Source organism: Equus przewalskii, chromosome 13 (assembly GCF_037783145.1).
Source record: "Equus przewalskii isolate Varuska chromosome 13, EquPr2, whole genome shotgun sequence".
NCBI lineage: Eukaryota > Metazoa > Chordata > Mammalia > Perissodactyla > Equidae > Equus > Equus przewalskii.
In genome coordinates this window covers 1892317-1916122 of record NC_091843.1, presented here as the reverse complement: position 1 = coordinate 1916122, position 23806 = coordinate 1892317, and the positions used below count along the sequence as shown (strand labels likewise).

General features: G+C 50.1%; 1 protein-coding gene across 2 annotated transcripts in view; it reads left to right on the top strand.

Annotated features, from left to right (window-relative positions):
- Positions 1-22390, top strand: part of RUFY1 (RUN and FYVE domain containing 1) — a 54108-nt gene extending 31718 nt beyond the window's left edge. For both annotated transcript variants that reach the window (XM_070570080.1, XM_008529538.2), the window contains exons 9-18: positions 980-1081; positions 2510-2626; positions 3421-3588; positions 10737-10834; positions 12446-12565; positions 13193-13322; positions 15575-15669; positions 18698-18746; positions 20454-20531; positions 21781-22390. In XM_070570080.1, the coding sequence (XP_070426181.1) occupies positions 980-1081; positions 2510-2626; positions 3421-3588; positions 10737-10834; positions 12446-12565; positions 13193-13322; positions 15575-15669; positions 18698-18746; positions 20454-20531; positions 21781-21924 (1101 nt within the window). In that variant the 3' untranslated portion in view covers positions 21925-22390. The remainder of the gene's footprint in view (positions 1-979; positions 1082-2509; positions 2627-3420; positions 3589-10736; positions 10835-12445; positions 12566-13192; positions 13323-15574; positions 15670-18697; positions 18747-20453; positions 20532-21780) is intronic.
- The last annotated feature ends 1416 nt before the right edge of the window (positions 22391-23806 follow it).

Sequence of the window (23806 nt, the reverse complement as noted above, 5' to 3'; positions counted from 1 at the left end):
TGCTGTTGACCAAGAGGAGGTGAGGAGGTCAGTGTTCAAGGCCCCCCACGAGTGAAGGATGCCAAGAGCACAGCCACGTGCCAAACACACGTCTCCTTCTTTCTCCTCTCTCTGCGGGCTGTGTGCAGAGGCGGCATCCGGAGGGCCGGGTGCTGGGTGTACCCTGCCTTGCTTCTCCCACAGCCTCTCCTTGGAGGTCCATGACGGCATCCTGCTTCTGTACACTTTTCCCTAAACTACAGTAACTCGTTCAAGGAGAGGAAATGTCTTCCTCAGACATGTTGTTAATGACATGGTTGTGATTCCTCCTCAAAAATTCTTTAACTCTCCCTCTCATGATAAAATATCCTTTTGCTCATTGGCTATAAAACCTGAAAAGAATGAAGAACCAGGAAAAAAGCCCATAATCCCTTGGCTAAGTCACAGCTATTTTTATCATTTGGTATATGTAGTCCCCATCTTTTCTTAAACATTTTTAACATAGTTGAGTTTTTTTTAATTAGAGGTGAGAACGTACTATATAACCTGCTTTATTTCCCTATTGGTATTATATCATAATTGTGTTCTCGAGTCATTGAAAGCTTTTGTAAACATTGTAATAACTAAATATTTATGTTTTATGCTTCCTCTGTAATTTATTAAACCATTTCTCTAATATTGGAGATTCAGGCTGTTTCTAGTATTTTGTGTCCAAAAATCTTTGCCCACATTATGTATCATGCTATCATTTTTTTAAAAGAAGAACATTTGGGGAGGGCAGAAATGGCTAGGGATGGGCAGGAGAGAGATTTTACTATATACATTTTTATATCTCTGGAATTTTGAACCATGTGAATATATTACCTATTCAAAACAAGGACATAAAATATCAAATATGTGAAAATACGTTATCAATTGTGAAGATGCCAAATGTTAGATTTTAGTTTGAACAGTAAGATTCATTTTGAAGTTAAGAAATATAAAAATCTTTCTTAATCAGCTTTCAGCTGCAACAGACCGGATTTGTTCACTTCAAGAAGAGCAGCAGCAGTTAAGAGAGCAAAATGAATTGATTCGTCAAAGAAGTGAAAAGAGCGTAGAGGTGAGAAACTGACTTCGCAGCTGCACGGCCTGGTTCTGACTCACACATGTCCATCACAAGTCTCAAGCTCGTGGTTTAATAGTGACCCAGTCCTCAGAAGGTGCCTCCAGCCACCGTGCCCTCCCGTGTCACTCGCAGGCCTGCTGGACCCCTTTGGGGGTTCCCGGGCCCACTGCTCCCTCGCCTGTGAGCCTTCGCACATGAAAGTTCCTATTCGTTCTTCGACCTCTGCTCATATGCCACGTCCTCTGTGATGCCTCCCTGACACCATCGGTGGGCCTGGGCCCTCCTTCTCCCACATTCCCATAGCTCTTTGCACCTCCCTCCTTTGTAGAATCCGCTTGCTGTTTCGTAGAATTGATGGCTTGCAGCTTTCTTACCTGACGACTTGAGGGGAGAGACCATGGCTGATTCATCTGGAGATTCACCTCGTGCTAAAAGTGTGCTTGATAAATGCTGAATCATGGATTGAGTGGGGGCCTATCCCACTAAGGACAATTGTTCTGTTTTAAAGAAAATTGAATATACATTATTGGGTTTTTTTCTTCTTCTTCTGTCTGAAGCCCCCCAGTACATAGTTGTATATTGTAGTTGTGGGTCCTTCTGGTTGTGCTGTGTTGGATACCACCTCAGCACGGCTTAGATGAGCAGTGCCATGTCCATGCCCAGGATTCAAATCAGCGAAGCCCTGGGCTGCTGAAGCAGAGCCTGCGAACCTAACCACTCGGCCACGGGGCTGGCCCCTAAATTATTTTCTGAAGCTAACTTTTCTTTTAAAAAATGTATTGGCGGGCCGGCCCGGTGGCACAGCGGTTAAGTTTGCACGTTCTGCTTCTCAGCGGCCTTGGGTTCGCCAGTTCAGATCCCGGGTGCGGACATGGCACTGCTTGGCATGCCATGCTGTGGGAGGCGTCCCACATATAAAGTAGAGGAAGATGGGCATGATGTTAGCTCAGGGCCAGGCTTCCTCAGCAAAAAGAGGAGGACTGGCAGTAGTTAGCTCAGGGCTAATCTTCCTCAAAAAAAAAAAAAATATTGGCTTGCTCTCATCCTTCAAGTTCAAAGATAGTTCAGAATATCTTTAAAAATTTTTTTTTTCCTGCTTTATCGCCCCAAACCCTCTCTGTACATAGTTGTATATCTTAGTTGCAGGTCCTTCTAGTTGTGGGATGCCGCCTCAACGTGGCCTGACGAGCGGTGCCATGTCCGCGCCCAGGATCCAAACCCTGGGCCGCCGCAGCGGAGCATGCGAACTTAACCACTCGGCCATGGAGCTGGCCCCCTATCTTTAAAATTTTAACCTTTCTCTATTCTTAAAAAATAGAAATTATGCTACATTTTTAAAAAACTATGGTATATTTTAAAATCATTTCAGTTAGCTTACTTTCATAAGCAAACCATTCCTCTTTGCATTCTTGTTTGATACAGATAACAAAACAGGATACCAAAGTCGAGCTGGAAACTTACAAGCAAACCCGGCAGGGTCTGGATGAAATGTACAGCGACGTGTGGAAGCAGCTGAAGGAGGAGAGGAGAGTCCGTGCGGTGAGCGCGCCTCAGTGTCCTTAGAAGGATTCTCGTAGCCCTCCACGTTATTTCTGTTAGCACTTTTCACACGCATGCTGAAACTAGGAAACTGCTGACACTCATGGAAAGTTAGAAATTGTCCCTTTTTTAAAAAAAAAAGGCTGTTTTTACCATGCAGTTCTGCATTGTCACTTATATTTTTTTCCAGTTTTATAAACCTCTCCCAGGGGTTGCTGTGAGCCTAGACTCATGGTTTCTTTGACAATACAGCTCCGTCAGTCACAGCCTCTGGTTGGTTTATTTCTGCCCAAGCCACACATCAGTGACTGGTGTTTTTATTAAGGACAGTCCTGTGCCTGCCTCATCTCTTTGCATGAATGTGGGGACGTGTGTCCTGAGTTATCCAGCACAGAACCATTTCAGAATGGTTGCACCTTTGTTGCCGTAAACTAGCAAGTCATTCTAGCAATTCTGACGTTGGAAAACATTACATCTCCTCTAGCATTCGAGACAGACTTTCTTTCAGACCATGCGTTCTGATCTTAGGGTTTGAGGAACGTGGTTGCCAGCACTGTAGGCTCACATTGTCACCTATCAGCTTTCTGTTGACTTGATGCAGAGCCACTTTTCGTTGTAAAATAAGGAAAGGAGAAAAATTTAATCTAGTTATGCCCCAGACAGACTTCTCTCAATCTCCCTAATGTATTCTGACCTTCAGTTTATATTTTAGGCATTGCCCAAGACAGAACCGCAGCTAACTACGTTTCTGTGATCTACTTTAATAATATTTTCCTTGTTAATATCTTTTTAAGGAACTAGAAAAAGAACTGGAGTTACAAGTTGGTATGAAAACCGAAATGGAAATTGCAATGAAGTTACTAGAAAAGGACACCCACGAGAAGCAGGACACTCTAGTCGCCCTCCGCCAGCAGCTGGAAGAAGTCAAAGCGATTAATTTACAGATGTTTCACAAAGTTCAGGTGGGCATTGGCTTTGTGTTCAGATCACAGCCTGGTTTTCTGCAGCTTGGCTACAGAGGTAGAGCTTGTCACATGCTGCGTTTTGGTCCAGTCCTTCTTCTGCAGAAGGGGCGAAGAGACACCTCTGTGTAGTCCTAGTATGTGTCAGACCTGGTCCTTGGCCCTAGTATGTGTCCTTGCATTTATTTTCTTTGAGACTCTCAGCAATCCCTGAGGAAAGTTTTTTAAATGGGGGGAAATGTAAGTGACAAGGTAGAACCGAGTGGCTAAATCACACATCCCTGGTGGCACAGCTAACACACAGAGCAGGGAGCCGAACCTTGTCCTTCGACTCCAAACCCCAGCTTGGTCTGCCGTGCCTCCACTGCTTCCTTGCTGTCTCTGTCCTTCTACTTCGGTGACTCGTTGTTTGCCCAGAGAAATGGAGACGTGGGTGAAGGGTATAAGCTGGTGCAGTGCTGTCTTTGCAGGCTTTGCCGTTACATTAATCTTGCTGAGTCTCAAGGCCACACAGCCTGCTGCCCGCCTCTCCTGTCACTTCGGAGTGGTCAAGGGGAGCTAGCCCAGAAAGAATCCATCATGCCAGAGTCTGAAAGATAGCGTCTAAAATTATAAAGCTTCCTTGCCCAGAAGGACGCCATTCTGTGTCCTCAAAACTTTTCTTTTTTTGAAGTTCTGTTTCCTATTTTATTGCCAAAACAGTCCCACTTCATTTTCCATAGATGCGGAAAATGCAGTAATATCTGTGTCAAGGATAATGTGAGGGCTAACAGTACTAATAAACTGCTATTTTCTCCCTTTTTAAATTGTTGTATAGTCACTATTATTATAATAGCAGCAATGAAGATCAAGTAAAGCAAAGAGAAAAGGAGGAAAATAGCTTCACTCTCCTAAAAAATTGTCTATTTTAATTTTTTCATAGTTTCTTCTGGTCTTGGTCAGTATAGACATAATATTAATGCATGTTAGGGAAACCTGCGGTAATAACTTAGCAGACCCTGAGATAGAGTGGCTTAAAAATGTGGAAGTTGTATTTCCGTTACACCATAGTCCCAAGGAGAGCCTTCAGACCAGCAGTTTTGCCCCCCACATTCATTCAGGGACCCTGGCTATGGCAAATCCAACTCTCAAGGCCACTCGACTTGTCACATTCTTGCCAGCGAAAGAAGGGAGAAAAGCAAAAGCCCAGAGCCAGGAGCAGCCAGACCTGGCCCTTGGCCCTGGTAGGTGTCCTGGCGTTTATTTCCTCTGAGCCTCCAAGCTGTCCTCTCAAGCAGCGAGAGAGAAGTTGTGCACATCGTTCCATTCACTTACACAGAAAGGGCTGGTCAGCATGGCCACGACTGGCTGCAAGGGGAGCCTGAGGCTGTCGTTTCTGGGCTACAACCAGCTGAAGGGGAGAAGGGTGTGGGTCAACGTAGTTGTCTCTACCACAGTAAGCCCCACAGAGCTACCCGGAAGTCCCATCCAGTCCCTGCATCCTCTCAGTCCGAAACCCCTGGGTGATGGGCAGCGCTCTCCATCGAGCCCACGTGGCCCTTGTTCAAACCAGATGACCTGCTGTCTTTCTCACCTTAACCCATCCCACCAGCATGAAATTGTAGAGCGGAAGCCAGATGGCCGCGGGGAAAACGCCTGCTTGGAAAGGGGGAACCAGGGCACCGGCCCGTGGCGGTCACTGCATCCTCGGGGCGGGAAGTGTGGAGGCTGCCCAGTGTGCAGGGGCTCCAGCTCTCAGCATGTCTGGCTGCCTTGCTTCTGCCTTCCGAAGAACTTCTCTGTCTGCTGACCTCTGTGGCCCGGGAAGGGTCCACCATCACCCATGGCGCTTTAGAGTGGGCTCTCAGGGTGGTGTGGGCACAGCCTTTGTGGCGAGCCTCTTGCTGTTATCGGTTTGCCTGCCTGGAGGTTGTGTTAGGAATCAGACAGTCACAGATATTTTTCAGGCCTGAGTTGTGGTTCCTTTGACAAGACAGTTCCCTCAGTCACAGCCTCTGGACTGTTCTTTTCCACTCACTGTGTGTGTCACTGACCAGTGAGTTTATTTACTAAACATCGTTCTTAATGCCTGCTTCATTTCTTTGCTCTATCAGTCTCTCTCATATTAATGGCCAGCCGTCTGAGACAGCGGTCACCATGTGAGGGAAGCACCCTAATGTGATCTTCGCTGCAGAATGTCCCGTGGCGTTCAGTGCCCACTCTTCCGTCTTCTCTCACTTATCTCAGGGTCCAGAACCAGTTGGGTTTTCTACCCCACAAGGCCCTACCTTTGGACTGTCATCCTGCCCACCTCACTGCAGGCCCCTTGCTTACAGCGCCCGTTCAGACAGCAGGCCCCACCGTGTGTACCGGCATGCTGGGGCCCTGGCACAGCTGGCGTGGATTTTGTTTTACGAGTTGGGCAAGTAACACTTTTACTAACTGATGGCCATAACTGACAAGGGTCACCAGCTTTCCAGCTTGTAACGTCTGCTTTGACAGTGCCAACCCCCTGACTGCTGAGTCAGTGCTGCACACGCTAGCTTTCCTGGGGCGGCTCCTTTCTGCATGGCCTTCCCTGGTCCTGCTGGAATTCTGCCAGCCTGTTGTCCCTTCATAGCCTTCTCCCCTCTGGGCTGCAGAGGCCGGAGGTAGAGTCCGCACCGTCCCTCAGGCAGGGGCCCATCGTGATAAGACGCCTCTCTGGTTCTGTTTCCTTTTCTCCTTGTATCCTCCATCCCGACTCTCATCCTCTCTCCTCTAGGCCAACATTCTACAGTGTTCCTCTTTGCATTTATATTTGTCACTCTAAGACACGTTGTATAGTATTGAGTACCTGAATTTTAGCTTCCGGAAGCGACGTGTACAGTGGGTCTCAGCGTGCTCCTCACTGCCCCCTTGGCACTGCGTTCCTCTGTGTACCTGTCTGGTTTTGGCTTCTGAGTGCAGTTGAGTGTTCTAGCCCGTCCGCCCCTCATTTTCCTGCCCATTCGCCCCATGATGGACCAGCAGTTTCCCTCCACTCCGCTAGTGCAAGCAGCACCAGCAGCGCGTGTCCACATCTCCCTCCGGGACCAGGGAGAGTCCCTCCCGCAGGCATGGTTGGCGTTCCCTGCAGTCAGACACTTCCTCTGTGTCCTTGGTTTGCACAAACCCAGCCGCGTTCCTTCCAGAAGGGCTGCACCAGCGCGCACCTCCAGCCGGTCTGGTGCTGCCTGTGCCCTTGGAGTGTGGGGTTGTTTCTCGGTCCGGCGAGTCTGAGCACCCTTTCATGTGTTGGTTAGCCATTACGTTTCCTCTTTGTGACTTGGCCGTTCGCCTTTTTTGTCCTTTTCTCTTTGACTTTCCTATCTTTTCCTTGTTGATTAGTAGTAATTCCATGTATAATCTAAATATTAGTCCCTTATTGGTTTACGTGTTGTAACTGTCTCCTCCCAGTCTATCATCTAGTATCCTTACGTCCTTATTTTTGATGTAATCAAGTGTGCTGACTTTTCACATTATGGTTTGCAGTTTGGGGGTTTGTTTAAGAAGTCCTTTCTCAAGCCTGGGTGTCAAAGATATTCTACACTACTTTTATAAAGCTTTCCATTTAGGTTGTTTACATATAGAGAGTTAATCTTTGTATGTGGCCTTACCAGGAATCGAGCTTTATTTTTCCCCATGTAGTAAGCCATTTAACAGCTAATCCATTCTTAGTTCGTTGACGTGCAGCCACCTTTATCACAGGCCAAGTTCTTGTATAAAATGGAGCTGTCTCTAGGTCTCTCTCTTTGATTGTCTGTTCGTTTTCATGGCCATAGCTCTGTGGTGCGTTTGAATGCCTGCTTGGTCGTGTGTTTGCTAGGGCTGCTGTGACAGAGTAGCACAGGCCGAGTGGCTGAGCAGGAATTTGCAGTTGCGCGGTTCTGGGGCCAGGAGTCCCAGATGAAGGTGTCTGCGAGGTCGGTTCTTTCTGAAGGCCGTGAGGGAGACCCCGTCCCTTCCTGCCCCCTAGCTTCGGTGGTTGCTGCCCGTCGTTGGGACTCCTTCACTTGGAGAAGTTATTACCCTGTCTCTGCCGTCATCTCCCCACGGCGTTCTCCCCGTGTGCGCGTCTGGTGCAAGTTCTCCCTTTTATAAGTCACCAGTTGTAGTGGATAGAGCCTGCTCCACTGTGACCTCGTCGTAATTGAGTAGGTCTGCAATGACCCTTGTTCCAAATAAGGTCACATTGTGTGGTCCTGGGAGTTAGGGCTCCAACTTACAGATTTGGGAGGGACATAACCCATGACGTAGGCCAAGCCTGCCTCCTTGCCCCTTTTTCCCCCTCTTCCTTTTTAAGATTGACTTATCTATTTATAAACTTATATTCTTGATAAAAATTTTATAATGTTTATAAATTTCTGTTTTAAAAATCCTGCTGAATTTCATAAATGGGGATTACATTGAATTTATAGATTAATTTGAGAAAAAATTGACCTCTGTAGTCTCTGAGGTCCTTGTATGTCGTCATTCTGTTCAAGAGCGTGGGGTAGCTCCTCGTTTATTTAGATACTCTTTTTTCTCTTTGTTGGTCCCTTTTACACCGTAAGGGTCTTGCCTCTTCTCTCAGCGAGTCCCTGGGTCTGTGCGGTTCTTGTGCGGCATGCCTGGCGCCCCATGGCCTGCCTGCTGGGGTGGGCACTGCTGCTGGAGACGCGTGGCTTTGCTTGCACGCTGCCCTGGTCTAACAGCCTCTCCCCACCCGCTCTCGTGGTTTGTCTCTTCCTCCTGGTGGGTCCAGATGTCGCTGACCACGCAGGCAGAGGAGGACAGTCAGTGTCTTCCCTCTCAGTTTTGGGCTTATTTCTTTTTGTTTCTTTGGCCAGAGCCTCCGAGACTGCATTAAACAATAGGAGAAATGGTGAGCAAACTTTGGTCCTGGTCTTAAAAGGAGCGCATCAAAAGTCTCTGCGTGAAGTGTAATGCTTGCTAGATGTCTGGTGCGTCATCTTTACTGGGTTCAGAAAGTTCCCTTCTGTTTCTTTTTGCTGAGAGGTTTGATCGTAAATGAGTGTTGAGCTTTTTATTAAATGCTTTTTTTTGTATTTTTGTCTATTGTGCTAATCGTGTTCTTTTTCTCCCTTATTTCTGTTGTGGTTTATATTGATAGATTTACATTCCTAGAATCCACTTGATTGGGATGTATTTATATTTAAAAATACTCCTGATTCAGTTAGCTAATATTTTATATCATATGTGTTTATATGTGAGATGGACCTCTAATTTTCTTTCCTTTTATTCACTTTATCTGGCTTCAGAATCAAGGTTGGACTGGCATTCTAAAAGAAGCTTTCCTGCTCTCTTTCTCTGGAATAACTCATGGGTGGCAAGTGTCTGCTCTCAGAAAGTTCTAAGAGCCCAGCCATGTCGTGTGGTCTGGCTGGGCTCTGGGGCAGGGTCACTTGGATGCCATTTCAGTGTGTTGAATGCTTACTGGCCTGTGTGTGTTTTCTATGTCTTCTCAGGCCAATTTTGGTATATTTTTATAGTATTTCCAAAAATGTATCTTAAAGTGTTTTAGCTCATAGTTGTTTATAATATTCCTTTACGCAATTTTTTAATCTTTTTCACTCAGCATTTTCTTTTTTGCATTTTCTGTCCTTTTTCCTTATTCAGTCTTGCCAGAGGTGTGTCTGTTTCAATAATCTTTTCAAAGAACCAGCTTTTTGTCTAATATTCTGTATTATTTATTGTTGTTGTTCCTTATTTCATTGATTTCTACCCTCCTTTTTTATTATGTTCTTTTTTATTTTTTGAGGTTTACTCTGTAGCTCATTTTCAGCTTTTGACATGCGTACTTAGCTCATCTGGTTTATCCTTTTTTATTTCATAAAAAATGTTATTTAAAGTTAAAAATTACCCACAAGTACTGCCTTAGCTGTGTCCCACCAATTTTGATAAAAGTATTTCATCTAAATAGCACATTTTTCACAGTTTAGCATCTCTGAAATTGAGATGCATCTTATAGTCAATGGCATGCCATATTTCAAGTAGCAGTTTCTTCTTTCTTAGTGGTATGTAAATTAGGGTGTGTGTTACACTTAGGGCCATCTTCAGTACAGTGAAATATTGCATAGTTTTTCATTGTTTTTTAGCTCTAAGTATTTCATAATTTCTCTTCTGGTTTATTTTGTGTAGCTCAGTAGTTTTTTAGTAAATGCGTTTGCAGATAGGAGATGTTTTAGATATTCTTTTCTTGTTAATGTCTCATTTTGTTACGTTAAGGTCAGAGCATACAGTCTGTATGTTATTTCTTAGGAATTTATTAAGACTTCCTTCCATCTTCAACCTCTCTGTGTCCCTTTTTTTTAAGAGTGTCTCTCTTAAACACACAGGAACATAGTGCTTTTTTGCTCCCTCCTGGTCGCTCGGCATCTGTCTTGATTAAAAGCTCGCCCTCAGGGGGCCAGCCCGGTGGCACAGCAGTTAAGTGCGCACGTTCTGCTTCAGCAGCCTGGGGTTCGCAGGTTCGCATCCCGGGTGCAGACATGGCACCGCTTGGCAAGCCATGCTGTGGTAGGCGTCCCACATATAAAGTAGAGGAAGATGGATGTTAGCTCAGGACCAGGCCTCCTCAGCAAAAAGAGGAGGATTGGCAGCAGATGTTAGCTCAGGGCTAATCTTCCTCAAAAAAAAAACCCAAAAAGCTTGGCCTCAGAAAGTCACCCAGGTGTGTGACCCCAGCTCCATCCCGCATTTGCCCGCTAACCTTCCCCCTGGGGCTTCCTCGGTCTGAGCCTCCCTCTCTTGCTCGGAGAAGTAGAGGCTAACCACACCCACCGTGAGAACCTGAGAACGCTGCAGGGTCTGATGAACTCCTGGATGTGGCTGGCACGTGAGACCAGCTCAGTCACATTGAGTCAGATCTGACTTTGACGTTCCTTTTCAGAAAGGAGCGTGGACCATTTGTGGAGGAAAACAAAAGCCTACCTTACCTCCCTCTTTGCCTTTCTTTCTGTGGGTGGAGCTGGGAGCCCTGGCCCCGTTTGTCCTCCAGGGCTCTGGGGAGGAGCAGCAACTGATGAAACGCTCTTGAAAGTGTTATAAAAGTACACGGTGAGCAAATAAACCCACTTGTAATCCAGGCCAGGCCCTGGGGCGAGGGAGAGGCCGAGTGTGACGACCCCTTTTCCTTGCTTTCGTAGAATGCAGAGAGCAGCTTACAGCAGAAGAGTGAAGCCATCATGTCTTTTGAAGAAAAAACCAATCAAGTAATGTCTAGCATGAAACAAATGGAAGAAAGGTAATCAGTTACCCCTGGCAGATATTCCTAGAAGGTGCTGGGCATTCTCTGGACCTGGGGACCTACTCAGAGTCTCTCTCAAAAGCACATATGACTTGGGATGACTGTCCTTCAGGTCCATAGTCTTGCCCAGCGAGGGGGCTGGATTCTCCAGCCTTGCCCAAACATGTAGTCACTTAGTGAGCCTTTGGGCTACTGCATCAGATTGTCCTCTCGGGGTCAGAACTAGCCAGTGAGATCCTTGTCACTGTCACATTTAAATGTCAGGTCAGTGAGTGAATCAGAATGGAGTCTAAAAGCAGACCCACACAAATACGGACAACCGATTTTCACAAAGGTGCAAAGGCAGGTCACCGGAGAAGGACAATCTCTTCAACAATGGTGCTGGGACAACTGGACGTCCGTGAGCAAATCTGTACTTCACATCTTCTACAGAAATCGACTCAAGATGGATCATAAATCTAAATGTAAAACTTAAAACTATAACACTTTTAGAAGAAAATGTAGGAGAAAATTTTCGTGACCTTGGGTTAGGCAAAGAGATTTTAGACATGACGTCAAAGCACTATCCATGGGAGAAAAACTTAATAAATTGGACTTTACCAAAATTTAAGACTTTTGTTGTGTGAAAGACACAGTTAAGAGAATAGAAAGACAATTTATAGATTGGGAGAAAATTTGCAAATCACATATCTGACGAAAGGGCCTGTGTCTAGACTGTGAGAACTCTCAAAACTCAACAAACGAAAAATCTAGTTTAAAGATAGGCAAAGCACTTGAAGAGACACTTCACCAGAGAGGACACGTGGATGGCAAACAAGCACATGACAAGATCTTCAGCATCGTTAGCCACTAGGGAAGTGTACATTAGAGTCCTGCTGAGATGCCGCTGCAGGCCTGTTAGAACAGCTCAGTCCTTCTTCAGTGACAGCAGCACGTGCTGGCGAGGCTACAGAGCCCCTGCAACTCCCGTGCAGCACCAGTGGGAATGCAAAAGGGTACAATCACTTTGGAAAACAGTTTCTTAAAAAGCTAAACAAACTCTTACCATGTGACCCAACAGTCCCACTCCTAGCTGTTTGCCCAAGAGAAATGAAAATAGGTTCACACACAAGTTGAGAGTGGCTCTGTTCGTAATTGCCGGAAACTGGAAGCGGTTCAGATGCCATTCACGGGGTGGATGGGTAAACGGGTAGCGATACAATGACCGTTGTACACAAAGAAACTGGGATTGACCTCAAAGATATACTGAGAGAAAGCGGCTGGTCTCAAAAGGTTCTGCGCAGTATACTTGCATTTGTATGACATTCGGGGTGGGGAGAGGGGGTGGCTGCCGAGGGCGGCACTGGAGTTTGCAGCATGGTGGAGTTGTTCTGTATCCTGAGAGCAGTGGCAGTTACACAGATGTATACATGTGCTAAACTCATGGAACTATACACACAAAGGAGTCAGTTGTACTATGTATTAATGTTAAAATGTTTTAAAAATAGAAATACATTTTTTAAATTTTAAAAAAAAGAAAAAATCCAAGCCAAGAAGAATATGAAAAACTCACAGCATAGATTGTGAGCATGGATCCTTTCCTTACAAAGACTTGGTTCGTTGGTCTAGGTTGCAGCTCGCAGAAAGGGCGAGGCAGCGGGCAGAGGAGCGGAGCCGTACGCTGCAGCAGGAGCTGGGTGCGAGATCGGGCGCGCTGCAGCAGCAGCTCTGCCGGCTGCAGGAGCAGTGGTAGGGAGCCTGCGGGCAGGCTGTGTGCTTGGGAAGGACTGGAAAGCCATCTCTGCACTGGGGGCAGATAGTGTCCCACTTCAGAGTGTCCCCCTGCAATGCTAGAATTAAGATGAGAGAAGAGATGTCTGTCTTCCTCTCTTCACAAATGAGAAAACTGGCTTCCGGGAGTTCCATAGTGTGCCCAGGGCCACTCAGCTGGGGAGGGGGATCAGGGTTCTGGCTGAGGCTCACGGCCTTCTCCCACCCCTAACCCCCCAGCATCCTCCATTGTCAGCTGGCCCTGGGTTGGAAAAAGCAGATGAATGTGGCACCCTCTTTGCCCTCGGGTCTCCATCTTAGTAGAGGAGTCTGCTGTGCGGCCCTAGGGGTTTATAGCTCTTCTCCTTTCTCTCTATGTGCACGACTGTCCAGCGTGCCTGCTTTCTCTTACACGGTCCTGGGCTTTCTTATGGAGGCGCAGGTGGCCCTGGGGGAGAGAAAGCCTTGTTTCCGGGCTTTGTTGAAGATGCTCACGTGGCAATTTTGAGTTCCTCATTACTTGTGCAGTGATTTTGGGTTGTGCTTGATGGATTTTCCATGAAAATCTCCCACTGAGACTAACTCAAGTTCATTTTGGGAAAACAGCTCGAGTCTAGAGAAGGAGTTGAAATCAGAAAAAGAGCAAAGACAAGCTCTTCAGCAAGAATTACAGCATGAGAAAGATACGTCCTCTCTACTGCGAGCGGAGCTTCAACAAGTAGAAGGATTAGAAAAGGTAAGGTGGACCGTCCTTGGAACAGAAAGAGCTTCTAGCATCTCCAGAAACTCCTGCTAAAATGCCTTCCAGCGGGCGAGTGGACTCCACACAGACTCACTTCCTCAGAGCGAGGCCCCGCGCGCTGGTCCGCTCCAGGGTCTGGGCTGCTGTTCCCACGCCTCGGAGCTGCTGCTCTAGAAGGAAAAGGCCAAGAGAAGGCGTAAGCCAGTGAGCAAACAGACTCAGTGATGAGGGCTGCGAAGAAAGTAAGACAGGAAGCTGTCCCTGCAGTGGGGCGGGGGTGGTCTTAGAAGAGGGTGACGGTGAAGCAGAGACTTGAATGACAAGCAAGGGAGAGCCAGGCAGAGATTCGGGTGAAGCACCTCTCAGGCAGAGACAGCAGGAGGCGTGAGTGGCTATCGTCATGAACGGGCAGAGAGAAGGGCGGCGTGACTAAGGTGTGGCCAGCAGAGGAAGGAGGGTCTGAGCTGAGGCCTCAGGTGGGCGGAGAGCCCACCTCAAGCCCACCAAGGTGTGCGAAGGAATTTGGATTTATTCCGAGCACAGTAGGAAGCTGTTGTAGAGACAGGATCCGTTGCGTTTTAAGACCCTCGCCAGCTGCTGTGTGGAGAATTGTGGTAGGGTTGCAGGAGAGGAAACTGAGAGGAACCAGCCAACATTTTGCACACCTTCACTCCAGATGTGGGTCGGCCACTCTGCTCAGGGTCAGGTATCCTGGTTCCCAAGAACCGCCTGGCTCTGGGTCATCTCTGGGAAGCATGCTGAACCAGAGTCCTGAATCTCCTCCAGCCTAGGCCTGAGTTGAGTCCATCCCTAGAGTCCTCAGTCTTTGACCTTAAGGTGTGGCCTGCAGCCTGTGGCGAGTCTTCAGAGAGCAAAAGAAGCAGGGGCCAGCATGGCGTCTTGGTCTGGTTGTAGAGCCAGACCTTCTGGGGAACTCAGGTAGTCTCCAGTTTTTCCCCTGCTGTAAAATCACCAGAGGTCTCCCCAGAAGACAGGAGGGTCCTGGCAGTTCTGGTTGGAGCAGCCTGGGAAGCTAAGGAGGGTGTCTCAGGCCTCTGTCGCTTCTCCCTATGGTGCCAGGCTCAGGGGAGTGCCACGAGTGGCCTTCCTACACCACTACTTCGTTGGGGGAGGCTCCTTGGGCTGGAGCAGCATCCAGACCTGAATTTTGTTGTGAACACAGTGATGGGTACTGCTGTGCAATTTGAATGAGCTGAGAAAGGCCCTTTTGATTTCTGTTGGAAAGTGCCTAGGGTCCCTTGGAGAGCCCACGAGGCCTGGGGTGGGGTTCACTGGGGAAGGGAGAGGAGAGGTTCCTCAGGAGCTGCTCTGGCTCCCAGAGGGGAGGAGAGGAAATGGAGAGCAGAAGAGGACATCTAGAAAGTTCTGCCTCATCATGGAACATGCCCCTGTTACTCCACTTCAAAATGCTTTAGTCTAAGATTTGAATTATGCCCCCCCTCCCCTGCCCCCCAAGAACGACATGTCTGCCATCACCAGTAAGCCTCAGGGTGCCCTCGTGAACCTGCGTTAACGAGTTCTGGGGCAGAGGGTCTAGGGGCAGCTGGGGGTACTGCCCCACTCAGGCCTCAGCCTGCTGCTGCCCATGGTCAGCCCTGAAGCCCTGAGTTCCTTTTCTGCGTCTTTGTCTTGGCCCTCACCAGCCTGAGTCCTCAGGATGTGCCGGCCCCAGATTGCGAACCGTCGTCAGCACCATTGTCCCCTAGTGCGCTTCGCTCCCCATGCGCACGGCTTCTCGCTCCTGGGAGCCCCCAGAAGATCGGGCCATGCTCGGACCGCTAATGAGATCCCAGCTCTTGGCCTTCATCAGCTGTGCTCGTTCATTCTCAGGAAATTTTGACTAGCCCTTTCCAAAAAAGTTTATTCAAACTAGCCTTTGCTGATGCAAATCTGTCTTTTAATGGAAACTCAGATAGGCAAAGCCTCATTTGCCCTGTGAGGGTCTGTTTTAAACGTGCCTGATGAACGTAGCTGCCTCCTGCCGCCTGACACTGTCCCCTCTGCAGAGCCGCTCTGGTGGCACTCGTCCTTCCAGTTGCCCACTCTGGAGAAGTGAGCCAGTGAGAAGTAATCCGTGAAGTAACCTGTCTTGAATGAGGTTACTACAGCAAAACTGCTTTTTGCTCTTGAGAAGCGTTCTGACCTTGTCACTGTGATTACTAAACCTTAAAACAAAAGAGACTTCCAATTCTGTGTCAAGTGTCTGGTTTGTTCATTCATTTTAGGAGCTGCGGGAGCTCCAGGACGAGAAGGCCGAGTTACAGAAGGTTTGTGACGAGCAGGAACAAGCCCTCCAGGAAATGGGACTGCATCTCAGCCAGTAAGAACCCTGTCCCTCTAGTCTGTGCCTGCGTGAGGGCCACCGGCCCCCTCCCCATGGAGTCACACCAGCCTGCCCGGTGCATTACTCGAGCCCCACACCTATGTCCTGTCGTTAGAGGGAGGGCCAATCAAGGAGGCCTGCCGGGTGTTCAAGGGTGACCCCTAAGAAGTCAGGCCTTGGGGACATAGTGGTGATTTGAGTCAGCTCATTAAGAATATCATTTTCTAGGGGCCGGCCCCGTGGCCGAGGAGTTAAGTTCGCGCACTCTGCTTTGGCGGCCCAGGGTTTCACCAGTTGGGATCCTGGGCACGGACATGGCACCACTCATCAGGCCACACTGAGGTAGCATCCCACATAGCACAGCCAGAAGCACTCGCAACTAGAGTATACCACTATGTACTGGGGGCGCTTTGGGGAGAAGAAGAAGGAAAAAAATAAAGAAGATTGGCAACAGATGTTAGCTCAGGTGCCAATCTTTGAAAAAAGGAAAAAAAAGACTGTTGTTTTCTAGTGACCAGAACCCTGGTGTTCACTAACTCAGTATCCAGGTCTCAGGAACCAGATGGGTGATGAGAGGGTCGCTTGTTCGGCCCGCGCAGACCCGAGGGAGCACTGTGGCTTGAGGACTTAAGCCTGCCATGAACAAGCGCAGTAGTCACCTCCCTTTCTTATGACTGGACACACATCCGCCAGAGGCGCTCGGTCTGTCTCCACTGGTGATGCTACAGGCACAAAGACCCTGGTAGTTCTGCCTCCCCTTGAACTTGAAAGCTCCCTTCCTAGTGTCCCAGTCCTGCCGGCTGCTCTGGACAACCCGATCAGTCACACTGCATATCGTGGACCTTGTCCGTTTGTGTGGTGATTGCATTTGTAAACCCAGTGGGTAGCTGCTGCTCCTTATGAGTCAGGACTCTTGGTTGCAAGTGGCAGAAATCCAGCTCAAACTGGCTTAAGCAGAAAAAGCCATCAGGAATCGGTCTCCACCTCCCACCTCTGCTGTCCTGTCTGTCGCTTACCTCACAGCTGGGTTTGGCCCCTACCAGGCAGAATGGCGCCCAGCAGGGCTGTCCGTCACAGCAACGAAAGTTCCTCTCGCCATCCCTCCCACCGAGCCCCTAGGTCGCCTGCTGCTCCCACCTGACTCCTGTGCCAGTGCTGACACCCACGCAGTGACCAAAGAGATGAGGGCTCTCGTGACCAAGACAGCCTGGGCTCAGGCCCAGCACTGAGTCCACTGTGACTGGAAAGGCCCAGAGATGGGGACCAATGTCTGAATGAACTAGAAACACACAAAATAAAGTAGTACACAGATGTGTACAACCTTAGGATTTTTCTCTCGGTCTGGAAAGTCATAAGGTCTACAGCAATGTTCTGGGCCGGCCCACAAAAGTATTAAGAAAAATAAGAAAGGAAAATGTTACGACTCCGGTAGGAATGTGGTCTTTTTCAGTAGTTTGAGGTGAAGAGGCACCATCCTCTCCAACTCACCGTATCCTTCTAGACCGGCTCAGGGCTACTGATCCAGCACCTCCCGCCCTGAGACCTGCCTGCCCCCTCCCGGGCTGAGTGCCCTGTGCTACTGCCCCACCCTGAGGGGAGTGCCTTGAGGGTGGGCAGGCCAGGTGTCCGCCCACAGCACAGGCCGGCTCTGGGGTGTCCCGTGAGACTGATGAGAAGCAGGTGTGCAGGCTGGTGTCTTGGGTTTGCAGTGGTGTTCAGAGAGAGGTCTGATGGGGGCCCGTGCATATCCTGCCCCCTTCTCAGCTAGCCAGCACCGTTTTTTTTCCTGCCCATCTTCACGTTGGACAGACAGTAAGCAGAGTCAGAGAACACCCTCCTGGTGGGCCACAGGCCTCAGAAACATGGGTGGGCTCTGAACTGGAAAGTGCACCCCTGCACATGGCAGCTTCCCAGTGCTACTGCCCAATCCCATGGTGACATGCGACATGCCATGTGCAGGGCTACCGAAGGAATGGCCTTTGTGCTTTCTCCCCTCCTCCCTTCTCCTTGCAAGCCCACACCAGAGGACAGAGAAGACAAGCCTGTCCTCAGACCCTCCCCTAGCCACAGACACAGCTGCCCAGTTTGTCTTGGGGACATCTGGCTGCTTCCCGACTACACCTCCCAGGCAAGTTCTTATATGTTCGGGCTGCCATCCTGACCTCAGTTCCCCAGGTCTCCCTACCCCAGCAGCCTCTGGGCCTGTCAGTCTGCGGGCCTGTTCCTGCAGCCCGGTGCGGCTGGGAGGGAGCTGCCTGTGGTCGGTACTGGGGGCCCCAGGGATGTTTCTAAAGGCCATGGTGCTCGGTTTCCTAATCGTGCCCAGGAAGTCTGGCCTGTGTCTCTGAGCCGTGCCACTTTGACACTTACATTAGGCTGATCCAATGACACTTTAGACTGATCTCAGCTTTTATGAAAGGGCTTGGACCATTCCCCCCCAGGTTACAAATACATAGTGTTTCATCGCACCTGGTTTAATTCTGCCAGTTGAGACCGTGTTCCGTCTTGTCTTTATGTGGACAACTAAGGAATCATTCTTAACACTCACAAGAATGGAGCAAGAGCAAGGACCATGCCCTCTGCGCCTGACCCTTCTAGATGGAGCAGGCAGCAGGACTGGGGCCATGGGGGAGCCCAGACCTGAGAGCGGAGCAGCCCCCCGCCTCGAGCACCTGTCACGTGCAGGAAGAGTCGCCCAGAGAAGCCAGAAGCCTGGGCGTCTGTGAGAGAATTCTCCGTTTGTAAATGATTGCACCTATTTCCAGGTCTTTTTGAACCCTTGCATCAGCATTTCTTGGATAGATTCAGTCCAGTCAGCCTCAGACCGGGGCAGACGTGAGCCAGGGCGATGCAGTGAATCTGGGATTATAAAAGGGTGGAAAGCAAGCGTTTGAGAATGACTCACGTTACTGTACTCCTCTCTCAGTCCTGGCACCCTCACAGAGCCCCAGGTGCTGTGGGCTTGCTTGCTTTAGAGTTGGAGAGCCTCTCTCACTGCTATGAATGATTTTTTTTTCTTTTTAAGGTCAAAGCTGAAGATGGAAGACATCAAAGAAGTCAATAAGGCCCTGAAGGTACTGGATTACTAATGTTATTAGCCTAAGCATCACTCCGGGTCGCTCTCAGCTCGTGCTAATGCGCCGCGCGCTCTTGGGTTTCCTCACAGCAGCGGGTGAGAGTGTGCGGTTGAGCAGTGGTTGTTAGCACTGATCTTCAGATAAAATGCTGCTTAGAGCCACGTGACTTGGTCAAGACAACACTCACAAGTGGCAGGGCCCAAGCTGGAACCTAGGTCTTCTGATTCTGGTCCCTCTGCCATCAGCTATAGTTTGACAGTAGGCCTGGATCACAGAGGCCCTAATGAAGGAAGCGAAAGGTGACAGAAAGAGATCCAGGGATTTTTTTTTTTTTAATAGTGAGACTGAGACCTTTCCTGCCACGCACCTGCACTATTGTAGTGCTCTCTGTGCCATTTCTGGGGACTACTTAAGCCCTGAGCTGGACCAAGTTTCTGGACCATTTTGGAGACCAGAATGACACACACCATGTAAGGAGCGGGAGCAGGTGGACCAGGTGATCCGGGGCAGGAGCCAGACTGGCCTGCTGGGGTGGGGAGAGTGGTGAGGAGGATGCACCTGCTCCAGGCCTCCCACGGCAGCTCAGAGCAGAAGTGACGGGCCCTCTGTGACAGAGCTTCCACCCTGTGGCCTCCGTTCTGCTGCAGAAGCAGCCGCTTCCACAAGGCACCTCCAGCGTGTGCTGGGGCCTCCGGCTTCCCAAGTGCACCACAGGGCGGAGACAGCAAACTGTCACAGCAACTGACAGCAGCCCAGATTCGTGGGTAACATCAATTTATTTTGTCCTCCTGGTAGACTGAAAGCTTCTTGGATGTAATTGCTGTGAGCTGCTTACCTTGATATCCCCTGTACTGCATGGAAGTGTTTGCACAAAATAATGGCAGCTGACGGCACCAGAGGGAGGACACGAATTCTAAGATGAGACTCTGGAGCCGCCGGGAGCTATTGGAGGCCAGGCTGAGAGCCCTGGGTGGGGCTGCGGCTCCCAATTAGATCAGTCTGTGTCATCGGGGAAGTGAGGGCCGTGCAGCGGATGCTGCGGAGCCAGAAAAGTCCATCAGCCCTGTGAGCCCTTTGAACACCTCAGTCGTGAGACTGAGTGAACCACATAGCCTAGCTTCCCACAGAAAGACCTCTGGAAAGGCACCTTTCAAAGCCTCGGTGGCCTTCTCTGCAGAAGAGACATCTGCTTCCCCGCCCGGCTCTGGGCACTAGGGCTTTGGCATGTGTGGAGAGGGGCTTCCTGTCTCCACGCAGGGACCACTGTCAGATTGCTCTAGTCTGGCTGATAGGGTTGGCCCTTCTCCCTCCTGCCAGGTCAGCAGGCACTTTGGATAGTGTCTGGGCCAGGGCTGGGGTTGCCAGCACTAGCTCCTGACTCTGGTTACCTCAGCCAAAGGGCATCTATTGAAGGGCAGTGGACAAGTCCAAGGCTAACGGGCTGGAGAGTCTACCCTGAGGCCCAGGGGCAGACTGCAGAGGCGGGGAAGCAAGAGGCAGAGGGCAGGCCCTGTCTGCAGCCTGCAAGCTCCAGCTGCGGTTGAGGGTGGGGACAGTCCTGTGGGGCCACATCTAGGGGAGAAGAGACAGTCCCTCCAAAGGAAACCAGCTACTATTAGGAAAAGGACAGTGGATGCTGGGCAGCCAGGACAGCTAAAGGTCCATCGGGAGCCAAGCCATGCAATGGGATTCTTTCCTCCTCAGGGCCACACTTGGCTGAAAGATGACGAAGCCACGCACTGTAAGCAGTGTGAAAAGGAGTTCTCCATTTCCCGGAGAAAGGTATGTGGGGTGGCCCTCCCCCCACTCGCCCATGGGCTGAGTCGGTGCTCCCCTCCTCTGCTTCTGGGAAGGGCACGTGGTCTGCTGGCCCATGCAGACAGCCTCCCAGCCTGCCCTCTTTCTGGGGACCCTAGCCCGTCAGTCACAAGCCTTGTCCCCACCACAGTCCCTTCAACAATGGACACATTTATTTGGGAGTTGGGGCCGCTTGTGTGCAGAACTGGTCTGGGGGAGTGTATTTCTGAAAGGTCTGTAAGCAAGAGGACCACATTCTGGTTAAGTTAAGCAAAAGCAGACTCTCTGGGGAACCTGTGGGCAGCAGGTCTCAGCACAGCTGTCCAGGTGGCACCAAGAGCTCACTGGCAATCAGGGCAGGGCGCTTGCCTCTGGTGAATCTTCCTCCACAGCCTGCCTTCAGGTTTTGGAAACAGGTCCTGGGCCCAGCCCTTGGTCCAGGATTGACACGGCCTTAATTGATTAGTTGGGCAGGACAGGGACAAGGTTAGCTCCCAAGAAAACTGGAAGCCGCCAACACCATCCCATCCACTACTGGTGGCTATGTGTTCTCATCTGCCTGCCTCAGTTAGCAGCCTCTCTGTGAGAAAGAGAAAGCAAAACTCCCCAATTCTAGTCAAGGTCTTGCAACAGGTCCAGAGCTAGAAACAGCTCTCCTGAGGCTGTCTTGGAGGTCACGCTTGTCCACAAGGCCTGCTAGAGGCTGGGGCTCCACTGGCTGTCCCCACACCTGAATGACCCAGTTCAAGGTCATTGTCCGGCCTGAGAGGAGTGGGCCTGTTGGCGGAAGTGACGGACAGAGCCAGGAGGAGCAGAGGCTCCACAGGTCCATCTTGGCATGTGCCCCAGGTTCTTGGCAGCCCTGTTTACAAAGCAAGACTCCTCGCCTCAGGAGGAGCCAGCTAAGGAGACCTTGAGTCAGCACCCCGGGACTGGGCGATCACAGGGAGTGGCCTGGGCTCTTTATGGAGTGTGGCCCACCAAGCCCCTGAGTTAGCTGAGTCCAGCAACACATATTTTAAAGAAAAAGAACCTTACTCACGCAAGTGCACACCTCCACCAGCACCCCGTGATTTCACAGTAACATCGTGGAGAAACTCTCGTCTAGAAGAATCCCTTCCAGCCTGCTACATGCCTCTGGGGGAGGGATTCTAAAGTATTAAGCAAACCTTTAAAGCTGAAAAAACAGAGTGGGTGTGCAGAGCCACAGCGTGTCCTCTTTTCTGTCCTCTAGCACCACTGCCGCAACTGTGGCCACATCTTCTGCAACACATGCTCCAGTAACGAGCTGGCCCTGCCCTCCTACCCCAGGCCTGTGCGCGTGTGCGACGGCTGCCACACCCTGCTCCTGCAGCGCTGCTCCTCCACGGGCTCCTGAGTGCACCAGCAGAGCCGCCTCTGGACCAGCGGCCGCGCCGTCCTCAGGGTGTGGGCAGCCTTGGAACAGTGCCAAACTCTGTGGGTCTCAGGGGATGCAAGCGTTTCCCAAGAGAATCAAAGGAGAGTAAGACCCTCTCCCAGCTGCTGGCACTGCAAACACAGCGTGCCCGACTGGAAGCTGCGCCACTTTCCTCTCCGAATTGTACGGAATGAACTCCTGGGGATTGACACCCTTCCTTCTCACTGGGCTACTGGTTTCGGTTCAGGTGTAACTTCAGGATTTTGCTGTCATTTTTCACTTTTCAAAGAATTAACCTACTTTGCAGCAGTTGCACTAGTGTAGTGAGTAATCGGCTCCTGTCTTCCCCCCCAGTGTACCTTCCCTGCTTCAGTCAAGAGATTTGCCATTTCACACCCTTGTGAATATCTGCCATTAGCCCTGCAATAAAATCATTTCTTTTTCACTCTGGTGCAGAAAATGAAGGTCGTGTCAGTTCCAAAGGAGTCTGCCTGTGAGCAACTCCCACGTCGGGACTGAAGGCCCCACGTGCAGCGGGGCGGTGCATTTGAGGTGAGGGCCGTGAGTTGCTGCGTTCTGAAGTACAGGCTGCATTCTGCCCAAGTGAGCCAAGGACAAGTTGGGCCCTGAAGTCCATCAGCAGGCACAGAGATGACCTTGAGGCTGTCACTAAGCACTTAATTGCTCCTTTCTATAATAGGGAGTCGATATAAATGATCACGATGCAGGTGATGGGGAGCAGGTACAGTGGGTCACTCCTGGAGACACCTGTGAGGAAGCAACTGCCCAGCAGTCTGAATTTCAAAAGCAGTGCTAGGATGGGTGCTGTTGGTGGCCTGTGAAAACTGGCTCAGAGCCTTCCTCTGGAGCCCCCCTGAGCGCATGCTCGCCCCCTGCCCCAGACAGGAGTCAATGAATGGCCTCGAATGTTCAGGTTAAGAACTGTAACAAGCACTGTAATGCTGTTCAGACAAGTCGGTCTGTCCCTCTGCAGGTCCTCAGCCTTCTCCAGCCTCAGTGGACGCACACCTCCGGCCAGTCCTCTGGTCTGTCTGAGTCCTCCAGCCCTGCTGGAGACCTGCCCTTTCCCTGCTGAAGGTGCCCCCACAGGCTGGCTCAGGTTCCACACCTGCTGCTCCGTCTAGCACATCATGTTATGGTTGGAAAACCAGGAATCTGCAGCCTGCCTCCAAAACCATGTGCCCTGCTTCAAAGTCACGTTCCTTCCAAACTGCAGGTTTTCAAACCTTATTATTGAGGAAGCACAGGGCAGGGGCCAGCCTCAAGGCCAAGTTGTTGGGTAGGCACACTCGGCTTTGGCGTCCCACGTAGCAGAGCTGGAAGGACCTACAACTAGGATACACAACTATTTACTGGGGGGCTTTGAGAAGGAGGGGATAAGAAAAGATTGGCAACAGATGTTAACTCAAGTCCCAGGTCTTTAAAAAGAAGCCCACCCCCTGCCATTCCCTCTCTTAACCTGAGTAGCTTTTTCCAAAAAGCTTACGTACTGCTGCACTACCCCCAAACTGGTGCAGCATCAGATAGTCCTTTGTTTTCAGTGCACAGTTTGGACTCCAACCTGCTGGGGAGCCTTAGCTCTCATCTGTACAAACAAGGAAGCAGGGTACTACCTCCGTGCTCCAAGAATGCTCTCACCCACCACTGCGCCACTCGGTGCTCTTCCTTTAGCACATCCGTTTCCTTCTCCCAACCTCACCCACCCACCCTGCACGCACCAACTTCAACAAGCATTATTCACAAAGGATCCGTGTGCCAGGTGCCAACATTTATCATGGCAGACAGACCTTTTCTGCTCAGACATCAAACATGCACCTGAACTTTGGAACCCTGTCTCTGG